This window comes from Tigriopus californicus, chromosome 8 (assembly GCF_007210705.1).
Source record: "Tigriopus californicus strain San Diego chromosome 8, Tcal_SD_v2.1, whole genome shotgun sequence".
Taxonomy (NCBI): Eukaryota; Metazoa; Arthropoda; class Copepoda; order Harpacticoida; family Harpacticidae; genus Tigriopus; species Tigriopus californicus.
This window is the reverse complement of record NC_081447.1, coordinates 1,099,298-1,112,290: the sequence shown is the minus strand read 5'-3', so window position 1 is coordinate 1,112,290 and position 12,993 is coordinate 1,099,298. Positions and strand designations below refer to the sequence as shown.

At 43.4% G+C, this 12,993-nt stretch overlaps 2 protein-coding genes across 5 annotated transcripts; one reads left to right on the top strand and one right to left on the bottom strand.

Moving 5' to 3' along the window:
• Window positions 1–52: 52 nt before the first annotated feature.
• On the bottom strand, window positions 53–5,697 carry LOC131884438 (uncharacterized). Of its 3 annotated transcripts, none has more exons than XM_059232216.1 (2): window positions 4,450–5,697; window positions 53–1,825 (listed from the first exon to the last, which is right to left on the bottom strand). In XM_059232216.1, the coding sequence occupies exon 2, from the start codon at window positions 1,759–1,761 to the stop codon at window positions 499–501; it is 1,263 nt and encodes a 420-aa protein (XP_059088199.1). In that variant the 5' UTR covers window positions 1,762–1,825; window positions 4,450–5,697; the 3' UTR covers window positions 53–498. The 3 variants fall into 3 exon arrangements, with proteins under 3 accessions (XP_059088199.1, XP_059088200.1, XP_059088201.1); XM_059232217.1 differs by lacking the exon at window positions 4,450–5,697 and adding an exon at window positions 3,450–3,603; XM_059232218.1 differs by lacking the exon at window positions 4,450–5,697 and adding an exon at window positions 2,692–2,839.
• A 3,330-nt stretch (window positions 5,698–9,027) lies between these two features.
• Window positions 9,028–11,949, top strand: LOC131884439 (uncharacterized). 2 transcript variants are annotated; one of them, XM_059232220.1, is made up of 5 exons: window positions 9,028–9,301; window positions 10,322–10,668; window positions 10,757–10,817; window positions 10,885–11,030; window positions 11,366–11,949. In XM_059232220.1, the coding sequence occupies exons 1-5, from the start codon at window positions 9,274–9,276 to the stop codon at window positions 11,591–11,593; spliced, it is 810 nt and encodes a 269-aa protein (XP_059088203.1). In that variant the 5' UTR covers window positions 9,028–9,273; the 3' UTR covers window positions 11,594–11,949. The 2 variants fall into 2 exon arrangements, with proteins under 2 accessions (XP_059088203.1, XP_059088202.1); XM_059232219.1 differs by having other exon boundaries at window positions 9,028–9,800; window positions 11,366–11,948.
• Window positions 11,950–12,993: the final 1,044 nt, after the last annotated feature.

The window sequence follows — 12,993 nt, the reverse complement described above, 5'->3', positions numbered from 1 at the left end:
AGGTTTTTGTTCATGGCTCGTCCCAAGCTCTGTGTTCCAATTTAGCCTCGACTAAAACATTCCTCGAGTTTTATTTCGTCATTTCTACTTTATGATAGGAAAAAAGGCTCATAGGAATGTTGTCATCGTTGTTGTTGTAGTCGTAGTAGTAGTAGTAGTGGTAGTTGTAATATGTAGTGTACTTGTACTTGGAAAGGACACGATCATGCAAAGTGTAGATTCGATGTGTGTGGCCCAGAGACATCAAAACGGAGCATTCCATTTTTTCCAAGCGGACCAAGAAATGCGACCGACCTTGAGGGAGAAGGAGGTGGAACAGGAGGAGTGGGAGTAATCAGGGGCGAGGAAAGAGACCGGGGAGGGGCAATTTCGATGGGACAACATGAAGCTCTCAAGTCATCAGCACTGGTTATCGAATCAACTTTCACTTATTCCCCGCCGTCACTTTCATTGGAAGAAGTTCCATCATTCACCATGTGTGACACCGACCGTGTTCCACTAGGTTGGGACGATACGCCAAACGAGAGTAATACTTGGAACCATGAGGACCCAAGTGGGTGTGCGAGCCAATTGTGATCCCCCGCTGGTGATCATTTGCGAGTCTCGAGTCTCGTAATTGCCGACGGGCTCCTTCTGATTGCCGCCCCCGTGGAGGCTCTTGGAGTCCTCTCTGACGACATAGACCGTGATTCTGGCCTCTTGATCCGTTAAGTCTGAGCTGCAACGATATTCACCCGAGTCGGACTCGTGGACATTGTCTATGATCATGTCACTTCGATGGTGGGTGCGATTGTTGAGGCCCACTTGGGCCAGAACCCGGGCGCTAATGTCCTCGGAATATTGGATGATCTTATCATTTCTGTACCAGAGCATGTACTGGGGCTTGAGTGGTCCCGAGTCCACGAAGCACGAGAGCTTCAACCGGGAGCCCACGTTCAGATAAGTGACATTGTCAGCCGGTTGGATGTGAATGCGAGCCTCTATCACAGTGACATTGAAAATTCGCCGGAGGGTCTTGGGCTGCGTGTTCAATTGGCACTCATACAAGCCACTGTCACTGGCTCGCATGCGATTCAATTTGAGCGTCCAGATTTGGGGCGACTCGAGGGAATTAATGATTTCAATTCGCGGATCCAGTGAGTGCAGTTTCTTGCTCACGGCCAATAAATTGAGGTCCTGAATCCGCATGAAGCTGATCCGGAGTCGGCCTGTCAGCTCGCGGTTGAAGCCACACGATAAGAAAAGAGATTTATCTCGCACCGTGTGGATCTGCTGGGGAGAAGTGATGGAATTGTTAAACTCCATGGGCCGGGTGCGTTCCAGCATGAATTTGTTCCAACGCTCTCGGAGGCGTTCCTCTGTCAAGAGATCCAAATCTCCCAGGGTATCTGGTGGGGGCAGGACGCCACTCACCTCATTGGACGAGATGGTTGTCGTGACTATCATCGTCATTGTGGAAGTAGCAGTAATAGTGGTGGTGGTGGTAGTAGTTATGGTTCGGGTGTCTGAAAAAGCCTTCTTTCCTGCCTGCCCTCGTTCAAATGGTTCCACGACACTCTCCAAAGAAGTGACTTGAAGCAACACTCCCCAAACCACCACGAGAACCCAAGGCATCCCAAGATTGAGCCAATGTTTCATCTTGCTGACAGCTGTTTTCGTTTCAAAAAGTGGTCTTTCATGCTCCAAAGAAGCACGAGCTCTTGATGGGATGATAGTTCTGATGAGGCAGATGGCAAAAAGTGCCAGGGCATGGCATCTCATTCACCTCAAGATACGAAAAGTGAAGTACCTTCCTCCGACACATAAGAGCACTTCCACGGCTGGTCTGGAATAAAATCAGAGATTTATTATTCCATTTGAAGTCCCAAGCGACTGGAATTTTTTTCTAATCCAGAAAAGTGGGATTCAAACCCCTCTGTACAATACGCACCTACACTATGTAGTATGTACTTTTCGTTCATGCGGTCGCTTGGAGGCGTTTCGCCATGAAGTGAATAAACAAAATTAGACTCAAACTTGAGAGACCTTCCTCAAGATCAGACCACCTTATAAAAGAAGAACCTCTACCAGGGAAATAGGGAAGAAAAAGTTCCTCTCAAAATTAAGGGGTTGTGTCTGTGGTCGCGCAGGGTCCCATTATTTCTGGATGGCTCCTTTGTGTTTTGCATTAGTTGATCGTTAAAAAAAAGGGACTCCCGACTCATTATTCTTGGCTATCAAGGGACCGAGGAGAGGTTATAACCTGGAGAAGGGCTCCCTCCTACTTCACTTTACTAGGCATTACTTAGTGGCCGACAACAGAAGGGACCCCACTCCTGAACATATCTCATTTGCGTCAAAATGTGTCTCTTGAAAGAAAATGTCCAGGAACTATGTCAGTTCCTCGGGTGACTGGCTTCACAAATGTGTTCCAAAAATGACTAATCCGACTTTGGATCCGGCTCAAAGTGAATCTTGGTCAAGAGAGACAAGGTTACCGGCACATACTACCGCAATCCTTTCAGGACTTTAGACTCAGGCACCAAGACATCCCGGTAATTCGAGGTCAATATTGAGGTCAATCATGTGATTCCTTCTTCTTTCTCTCTCAGCTCTTTGTCACGATGGAACAAGCATGAGGAGGGGCATCTGTTGCCTTGATGTGGGACGTTATTATTTCACTCCAACGTCTCGTTCTTCTTTAGTACGTACATCAAATTCCTTTCCGTTCTTAAGGGATTATATTTGGCCGATGGCCATATTTCACGTTTGACAAAGGGTTCCACTTGGGATTAGAGGACAGAAAGGGTCCTTTTTCCACCTACCACGCTTTGAGAGTTGGGATTCCGATCAATGGAATTTAGTGTTGACACGATTCTTGAACACACTTTGTACTCTTAGCTTTCCGGGTTACGGCTTAATCGAAGAAGAGTAATCAACGGTTTTCAATGGCTTCTATAGCTAGCATGATATTTCGAGTACAAATGTGTGCTAAAATAGAATCATCTTCCCACCTGTTTAACGTTTATTGCTTTTGTTGCTCCATCTTTTTTTTGCAAATCTATGCTTTTGGCTTCGTCTTTAGTATTTTCAAGCAGGACTTTTTTTTAGAAATGGCTGATGTGACAGACTCCGAGGTGAGCTAATGATTGAAGATAGTTAAATCTTGTCACGGGCTCAAGCCTTTTTTGCCCCCCTTGACAATTGACTGGGTCACAAACTTTCCAGTAAAAACCGAAAGATAATCATTAAATGCACAGCTTCTCAGTTACCATAAATAAAAAGATCTTTCGCCAAAACTGAGGTCTAACCTACCGCTCATCCACAAAACTCTTTCTCAACTTTCTAAATAGCTCGTGCTAAGTAAGCAACACTACTTAGCATGTTCCCTATGTTTTTTTTTTGCTTTCTTTCAAGCCTCTTCCAATCCTAAACATTTCGAAGCAAGAGTAAAGTGCAATGATAATTACCCACTAAATATCACTTCATGGTTTTGACCCACTCAAAAAAGGTCAAATTTGAAGAGATGGGCCGCTCTAAAGCGCAATGGAATTAGATTCAAGTTGTATTAGTTTTCCATAAACTCCAAGGATTGCCATAGTTTAGATCCAAATCGATGACAGCTATTTTGAAATTCAATGTTTCATTCCAGTTCTTAGAAGGCGGGAAAATTGAAATCTAGATTCTCATTACTCTATTTCGTCTTTAATAAAGCTTGATCTTATGAAACAAAATTGACCATTTTGTCAATTATTCAGTGCTTTTGACTTGCCTGTATACAGCGTGAAATGATTTATTAAGAAAAAAAGCAACATTGTCATGGAGGAAACAGTCTGGACTTGAGTGTCTATGGAACAGTTTGAATCGTTCGTAAACAAATAGGATGTGTTCGGCAAGCTGCGGAAGCACTTGTTAAGTCTTCTTGACAATATGTCAATGTTGACTTGAGAGTCGGTAGAACTTTGTTGCAACTTGATTTCCTCACTTTTTTTTTTCACCGTCATCATCTTCTCTGATTCGGGCAAATTTGATAAAGTTTGATTTCCCTGAGTCGATTCCTTCTTTGTCAGACTTTGATGACTTCACTGCTGTTTGCTCGTGCCTCAAAAGTGAGAACGTTCCAGCCTCCATGGGTTCCAAACTCTAGGTCTCTTTAGACCCAAGATCAAAGTCCCCTGAGGTTGGTTCCTTGACCTCAAAACATCGCAAAGTGTATCAGCGTAAGAAACGAATCGTTACTTAAAAAGCACCATCTGAGTCAAACAAGCTCGTCATAGCTGTGATTTCTTTTTTTACTCACTGACCGCATGTACTGTAAGAAGTGATTAATACTTAAGATTTCCCCCAAAGCCTTGGGGTATTTCGTCACAGTGAGCCCACTTTGTTCCATTTGCTAACAAATGAACACAATGCCATTCGTCAATTCTGTCAATTCGTCCCGGTAAATAGCGTCATAAATTTCAAACTCACCGAGGAACCAAGTTCCAGTGAAGTTGGTGGGTGAACTCGAGCTTTTCGAGCCCCTCCCCAAGTTAATCCGCTCCAAGTGCTTGATTTCGAGCAACTGTTGTAATATCCATCACACTTGACTTGAATAGATGCATTACCATTCGACAGCGTCTCACATTGTTGGCACGACTGAAGCCAGAACTATGTGGGATCATCCAAAGAGTTTCTTCTTTCCCAATGTTCCACTTCGTGCGATCCTAATATGGCTGCCAGGAGGAGGTGATGGTTCGTGTCTCTGGGTTCCCTCTTCTTCTTCGTCTTTCACCGCTGTTCTTTAAATCAGGGAACACCCAGCGCAGAATAGACAGTCAGAGGAACCCCATTTTCTCACTTCCAATGACATATATTCCATTTTTCTTTCACGTTTATTGAAGTCAAGACATGGCACAGGTCCCCCTTTCTGCGTTTCCTCTGTCTCTCTTCACCGGTTGAGGGAGGAAGGAAACGCTAAAAAAACCTCCCCAAGATTGGACTCGCCCCTCCGCTCCCTTTGGATATACTACCTACTTACGTAGGTGCGTTCTTGAGGATGATAGTCAATGTTTGTGTGAGGAGAATAAATGGATGTGTCTGACGGGGAAATTTTGCTTCCAAACAAGCTGAAGAAAGACACCACCGATGGATGATCATCCGTGTCTCTCAGTCACTTATTTGCTATTACATGTATCCCCCTGTCACTTATGATCTTCTTAGGGGTCAGACGCTGACACTTATTGAACCACCTTTATTTGGTCAGTCACTAACATATTCAGTGAGGCTCCACGTGATCTTGGGCGGGTGTCTGTTTTGCCGAGATCCTTCTGGCACACTAATGTATCATCAAGTTTATGTCGGAACAAATGTCAGACAATAAAAGCGTCCTTTCCTTCGAGGTCTTGTGCCTCTACTCACCGGCCTGGAGGAATTGTTGCGTCCACCGAGGTCGAGTCGAGGAGGGCTCGCAAGGGCCATTTCCCACATGAAGCGCCCTTGCTTGAGTGGAGGAAAAGCCGTCGACGGACTTGTCTGCCTTTAACTTAACAATGTCCCAGGAAAAGCGTCACGAAAAAGGTCATCAAAACCTTGAACAGGGTATAATTAACAGGATTGTGAAACATCACCACTACTTAACGGGTCAAAGGAGGCCATTAGTAAGGCATGGGACGCTGGACATGATTCGTGGTTTGAGCTTAGCGTTAACTGAGCAATCAGCGAGTGTGGCTCCAAGTAATTTTCAGGCCTCATCATCATGCCAAGTCTAGGTCATTTAGTGATGACTCGAAATTGTTAAAAGCTTTTCAGTTCTGTTTCCAAGGCTCTCTCTCTGTCTTTGTGTCTGTCGTCAACTCTTGTCATTCATGAACTCAAAGGAGCTGACATGATCTCATCATATGTTCTTGGGCTGAATGCGCTTCATTCCATGGTCTCAAAGAGATCTTGGAGTGACCTCGGAACTGGTTCTGGCATGCCATGAAACGATACATTACCCACCCAAGGCGAGACGAAATGGTTTAGATTAGGTCACCAAGTGACCCTAACTGGTCGAGCACAGCCAGTTCATAACCCGGGTTCAAAAGACCGTCATCTACGATTGCCAACTTATGGAACATGTGATGAGTTAGCGGAGATCTCTGGGTCATTCATGCGGACGTGGATCCGTTTTGAGATCCCATATCCTGGTTGCAGAATGGTTTTTGATCAGACGATTGAGTACGGTGTTGTTGCCAAGTCATTATAGGACTGGAAATTGACAAACCCGAGGGTGCACAAGGAGACCTTGGTGTGGTGAAGACGGGTATATTGTTCTAGACATTTGCCGTTTTTGCACTCAACGTTGTTAAACTGCAATTGAATGCGGATAGAGAAAGCTGTCGGACGTGGAAATGTCACCACCGTCTTGTGACGAAGTTACGACTGCAGTTGAATCGGATCTTTGGATGGCTTTATGACAAGAAAATGTATTGAATCAACACTCTAAAATGCACTTCTTCCACTTTGCATGTTAGGACCTCTATTGAACGAACGAGTTTATTTTTCATTGAGTAACAAACCTTGAATAAGATCCGTCCTTTCGTGGAGGAGGTAGGTACAAAGTGATTTTAAAGAACTCATTTCCTATCTTACACCTCAGTCTATCACTTGATGAAGGAACGGGTGCAAATTTAAGGTTGAAACATTTTCAACAATTGATATGTCACCTCGAATTTGGACTATAGTTCAAGTTCAAGTTCAATCCAACAATCAAGATTCTAACTTATATCTATTAATGATGAGAGATTGGAAATACCATTAGAAGAAAAAGGCTAATCGCTTTGGTAATTAGGCGAAAACCAGAATCGTGCTTGGAGACCTGGATCGATTGCTGGTGGAACACAAGGTTTGAAAATCTTGTCAAGTCCAATTTCGAGCTCAAATAGAACTGAAATTGACGACTGCAATATTCATAAATGATCGTGTTCATTTGGAAAGCGATTCCAGATTGAACATACACTTTTGAAATTTCTATTAGCTTTGCACCAAGTGTACCAACTGTTTCCAATCAACACATTTACGAGTAATGCCGCATTCTAATTGTATGAGTTTTGACCGTGTTGACAGCTTCACCCGTTGGAAATTTGCAGACTACGAAAAGTTGGAAGAAGGGTAAACAAACTAAATTTCTTGGAAAAATCACTCCGCCAAAATTACAACAAACCTGTCCGCGCCACCTTGATTTAATTCTCAACCAAGGGGTGAAACAACGTGGAAGCAAAATAAAGCAAGCGTCTCCCGAAGATCTCTTAGAATGATTTCCATTTCAACCTTATCGGGAAAATCTCTTTTTCTTTGGCCAACAACGAACAGATGGCATTAAGGCAAAGAAGTGATCACTCTGTCATTGTTTGCAAAGATATTTTGGTTAAAACCCAGTTCGTTACAAGAATGCCAATCTTATCTCCACAAATGAAAACTTAAACGTAATAACGTCTCTAAAGGAAACAACCAAGGTTTGCCATTGCAAAGAAAAAGAGACTCCAGGCACTTTTTCGTAGACTTCTCAATATGCTTTATGCACTCTAGTTTGAGTAGATTGACTACACTACGTAATTGCTTAAGATATCAGTTTTTATACTGTTTCATTAGAAACCTAATCCTTGAGGAAGCAGCTTGTATGTAGCTTCGCAAATGAACGTTTCAATGGACCTTCAAAAACTTACAAAAGGTGATTGCTTGTGCAACCTAAAAAAAGAAGCAAACAAGCTCACTCGTATTCGTTTAACAAAAAAACTTGCAACCAAGCTGTTGCATTTAACGCCCATGGGTGAGGCGAAAGGACGTGTTGGTACATTAGTTCGTTTTACCTTAAAGGTATCAAGACTTTATTTGATGAAACTTCAATTCCAACATAAAATTGTTGGGATTGATCAAACCTGAAAGTGTGTTATAATTCAAACACTTTCAAGAACTCGAATCAAGAAATCAGGAGCTGTCCCTACTTTCCGTGTCTTTCCATCGTTCCAAAAAGGACACAAATTACGAAGTTGTTCTGCTTGCTCTGTTTGTATAAGCAATGGTGGTGGTCGTCGTACTTTTTCTTCGAGTTCTCATTTCATCTTTCCAATCGGTGATTTGATGGAGTTGGAACCGAGAACAAAGAGGCTGACTTCATGAGAGGTTCGAGCCTTGAAGTCGAATTGACGTTGTTCCCTTTTGTGCAAGAAAAAAGGTTTCGCAACCGTTTCATGTTACAACATTACAACAGTCTCCTCACTTCATTCAGGTAGGGGCTGCACAGTGCACAGTGATCAAATATGAAGAATGAGAGAATGAATCCACCATCCCGACATGAATTCGATTTCAAAACAAGACCGTATGCTGTTATTGATTCACACATAATGTGAAACGCTGGACTTGGTATTGAAATACAACTGGGTGTTGACTACATCCATTCATAATAGTGATTGCATTGAAACGTTTCATGGTTATGTATTTCAACTTTCAAGTGGCGTTCCTCAATGTGACTCTTGAGGCCGTCTTTGTCTAACATGGCCATTTTCGGTTAGTAACCAGATTCATAACAACCTCTATTTCGTTTGACTGTTTGTCTCCACTCACTCATCACCATCCACTAATTCAAGAAAGAACTTGTCAAGGAAAAAAGATGTCTGAAGAAGTCCTCCTTGCTGCCAGTTTTATGACAATCAGGTGAAAAGGCATGTTGAAACGCTATTTGTCATGTTTCATCCATCACAATAGGTAGACGAGTATGTTTACATGTTTCTCATGTTGATGTGTAAAAGACAGAGAGGTGCATTAGGTAAACATCTTATAGTCTACTTTTCCCAGTCTAAGGCAAAAAGATTATCCACCCTTCCAGCCTTAAGATGCTATCACAAGATACCCAATACTTGTGTTGGTTGGCTTAACAATGGTGGACGTTTCGTTTTCTTTAAGGATTAACGCTTTCCTTCTTTTCTGCAATTCGTATTCGTATTGCATTTAATAGTTTTCCCCAAACCGTCAACAAACGAAGGCGCCAGAAACATGAAAACGACCACCGTGCAATCCGACATCATAGTGACATGTGAGTGAGTGAGTGAGAGTGTGTCTGTGTGTCTGTGTGTGAGTGAGCGACTTCTGGCCCAAGAGCGCGGAGACAGCCCTTGTCCAGTGGGGAGGGAGTTGGTGCTCAAGCCATATCTCAAGACGATTCGAAAGCCTAATTGGGTTCTTCGTCACCATTGAGTCAAGAGGGCGAGGCAGAGGCCTCGTGGTATTCAACGTGTTTCTTCGAGCGCTCGTTGGGATCTTTGGAACTCGTTCGCCATGGTCGATGGATGGATGGATCGTATAGGTATTGGTGTTCCATTTAAAAGCAATGAGGCCGTATATTGTGGCAATCAGTTAGGAAACTTTCCCAGTCGAAGTCACAATCCCCAGAATGGCACTTTCACCATGGTTTCAAAGCCCTTTGGCACACTTGAGCCTGGTGGAGATGCAGGAGAGGGTCTTCTTCTATGCCAGTGTTCCATCCTATATCTTTGGAACAATCAGCGTGCTCGCATTGATATTCGTGATCGGACAGCGACCCTCGCTTTGGAAGCCTCGTCACATCTTTCAGGCTCTGAGTCTCTTCAACTCGTTGATTGGGATTTTCTTTGGAATCTACGGGTTCGTGTTCCTAATGGAACGTCTCGGTTATTTGGAGCCCATGCATACTGGCTTCTTCTACTTCTTCATCTTTCACCGATATCTCCTCTTGAGTGGGGACATGATACCCTCTGTCGATCGCTGTCTGGCCGTGGTCTGGCCTCTCAAGTATTACACTCATGCCACAACATCGCTGGCTCTTGGTAAGCCTGCCTGTCTGTCTGTGTCTCTATCTCTCTCCTTTTCCATTTCATTCTCAGGCATCCCATCATTCGCTTACTTGGCTCGCTTGTTTAAACAAAGAACCCCCCCCCNNNNCCCCCCCCTCCATATTCTTTCTTGAATGTCGACATACAATTTATGGGCCATGGTTTAGGATCTTGAGCAGAGTGAGCCAACTCAAAGCGATCGGCTTCAAAATGATGTTCTCCATTCGATGCACAAATGCCATGCGAGTGCGTGTCAATGCAAAAAAAGGGGGAAGAGATCTTGGTCAAACTTTCCCCTTGATTGACAGGGTTATCAACGAATAAGAACGGGTATCCATTCCACGTTCCTTTCTTGGTGCATCTGCAGGGCCTTCGATAACTTTTCCCTTCTCTTTGAGTGATGGCCTTCAATCTGACTGTGCTCTTTCCTGATTCTCATTCTGACCTCATCCATATCCTATTGGTTCGCTTGGGCCATTTCTTGCCTGAACTTTTCCCCCTCCTCTCTTCTCCAGTCATTTGCATCTTGTCGATCTTGGCGGCGTGTGGCTTGACGATTTTGGCCTGGAGTCTGGGGGTGATCCCATCCTATCTGGGCCAGATGACCTACCCCCAGTTCTATCTGTTGGTGAACTCGCAATTCGTGCTGATGCTCTCGCTCCCCTATCTGAGTCTGGCTCTGGTGGTTTTGATTTGTGACACTCGAGCCCTCGTGATCGCCATTGGGCGAAGACGCAGAATGTCCAAGGAGATTGGAACCACATCATCCTTTCTGACCACCACCACTTCCAGTCACCATCACAAAAGAGAAGGACCTGCCAGTGGGTGTGGTGGTGGTGGTGGAGGAAGACCCGAGGAACAGGTACGGGACGGAACTAGCTTATGAAAATGAATGTGCCATTACGCGCAGACTTGAACCATTTTTCTTCCCTCCCCTTCTATGACCTTAGAAGATTTTTTTGGATCGACAGCCTACCTTCGAGTTCTCCAATGACCAGTCTTCGGAGCTAGGTAATCCTTACTCTTATGGAAGTTGGAACAAATGGTGTCTCTAAAAGCATTTTGTCTTCTCTAATAGAACACGATCACGCCAAGCGACTTGACAGGAACATGATCGAAATCAAGATTACTATTCGATGTTTGGCCACCACGATGTGGTTCTTCATCTCACAGATGTGCACTTTTCTTCCTGGTATCATTCTTTTTGGATGCGATGACAAAAAGGTAAGCATTTCCAAATGGAACCAAGACACCTGGAAAAGCTTTTAGCACAAAAAAACGCCATGTGCTCAAGGCTAGCTTAAATCAAAAGGATCCAAAAGCGAATCATAATTTTGGTGAAGTGAGAAAACGCACAATCGCGGACTAGACACTGATGCAATAATTGCAATACTCTTTAATGACCTATGAAATTGACGAGCAATTAAGGAATCTCATTGGGTTCTCCGTTGATTAGGTTTCTTTATATCGTGCCTAGTGCGGTCACTAAAATGGAGAGTTATTCTCAAGCCATTATTACTAGAAATGAATTGAATTGATTAAGCTTGGTTTTCCCACAGGACACAACAGATGAGGAGCTTGAAGAATTTGAAATGGTGGAAGAGCAATGCCAATGGATCCTCACCTTTTGGATTCGAATCTTCATCTTCTGCTTCTATCAATTCCAATTCATGAAGCCCGTGTTCTTCTTAGCCATGGACAAGGATTTGCGAAAAGGCCTGAAGACTCTGATTTTGGGCGACAAGCATCAGAAGTTTGCCAAAAGCAAAAAGATGATCATCATTTAAGCCCACCAAAAAACTTGTCGCTATGGAATTTCAAATTGATTCCACACCTGGAGAGCACCTTCAGCAGATCGTTATATTTCTCATAGATCTAGGTTTGAAGAATAAACGTTTAATGTCGTGGGAAAAATGAGGCGAGCCGTCAAATAGTATTTGCCAAGTACGAAGTTCTCCTTGGTCCACTTCCTTGTTATACATTTCTTTCTGACCTATTAACTCAGTATGAATATTTAATATCTTGATCCACGTCAGTAACCGCTGCCAATCGTTGTCTTTGTCCCGACTTTCTCGACGGATCTCGTGTTTATTTGAACAGCCCTTGGTAAAACAAATTGGCCTCAAACATTTCAAAGTTTCCGTCCTTTCTCATGATCGTACAAGTCCATAGTAACACAAGTCTCCAAAATTGTCTTAGAATCAATTCCAAACTAGTGAGCTATGCCCAAGACTTGTTGTTCTAGTCGAGCACCACATGTCAAATAGCATATCTGTATGTCACATCTAGACGAGGCGATCCATTCTTCCTCATTCGTGTTTTCTTGCCGAAATGTCAGCCGAAACAGCAACGAAAGCTCTTTTACGTTAGCCTTTTTCGCTTTTTTCCGTTCAAAAGCGGGAACAGTCGCAATAACAGCTTGTGCAGGATCACTGTGCAAGGTGAGAGAAGCGAAATGGTCTCTCTAAAACATTTTATTTCGGCCTCACCTCTCTTATTATGAGACGGGCTGAGGTCAAGAGGTTTATTGGGACGTAGGAGGCAGACTCAGGTAATAAATGGGCCCCTGCCGCGTCGACAAATGGTGCCCAGAGCATTGGAAGTACGAGCAAATGGATTGAAATGGAAGAAAAGGCTCAATCATCAAAAATACATCCTATCTCAAGGCCTTTCTGACCCCAATGTACAGTGAACTTGGATGAAAGTTATCTTCCTTTCCTTATCCCCCCCTCTTCTCACGTCATTTTCCATCCTCATCTCAAATTGATAACAAGCCTATTTTCACATCTATAATGGCACCGGCTATTTCCAGTTTATTTTAAGGGCATTCCTGTCACGACGTTGTTTTATTTGACGAGATCGAGCATCATAATTGAAATGTCATTGGATTGCATAAAAGATATCCCAGACACTCCTCCAGTGTCTTCTTTGTCATTGCCTTTTTTTAAAGAACAGTTCAAACTCAGTGTATTGCTCATCATAGTTAACGAAAATGAACAAGCTGGTGGTTGCGACTGAAGAAAGAAGTCACCCAAAACTGGGACACACAGACCAATTCAGAATTTGAAATTGGTTAGAAAACGCATTATGTCTTTTACTTTTGGCATCATCTGATCATAATGAAGCCATATTTTTTCGTTTGCCAAAAACAAGGAAGGCATATCGTGTAGCCACACCATTCTATAGA

Bases quoted from the DNA above. Each gene is read 5' to 3' on its own strand.
- LOC131884438 (XM_059232216.1), bottom strand. From the start codon at position 1,761: ATGAGATGCCATGCCCTGGCACTTTTTGCCATCTGCCTCATCAGAACT.
- LOC131884439 (XM_059232219.1), top strand. From the start codon at position 9,389: ATGGCACTTTCACCATGGTTTCAAAGCCCTTTGGCACACTTGAGCCTG. The intron at 10,818-10,884 runs GTAATCCTTACT...CTTCTCTAATAG, and splicing joins TGACCAGTCTTCGGAGCTAG to AACACGATCACGCCAAGCGA. The intron at 11,031-11,365 runs GTAAGCATTTCC...GTTTTCCCACAG, and splicing joins TTGGATGCGATGACAAAAAG to GACACAACAGATGAGGAGCT.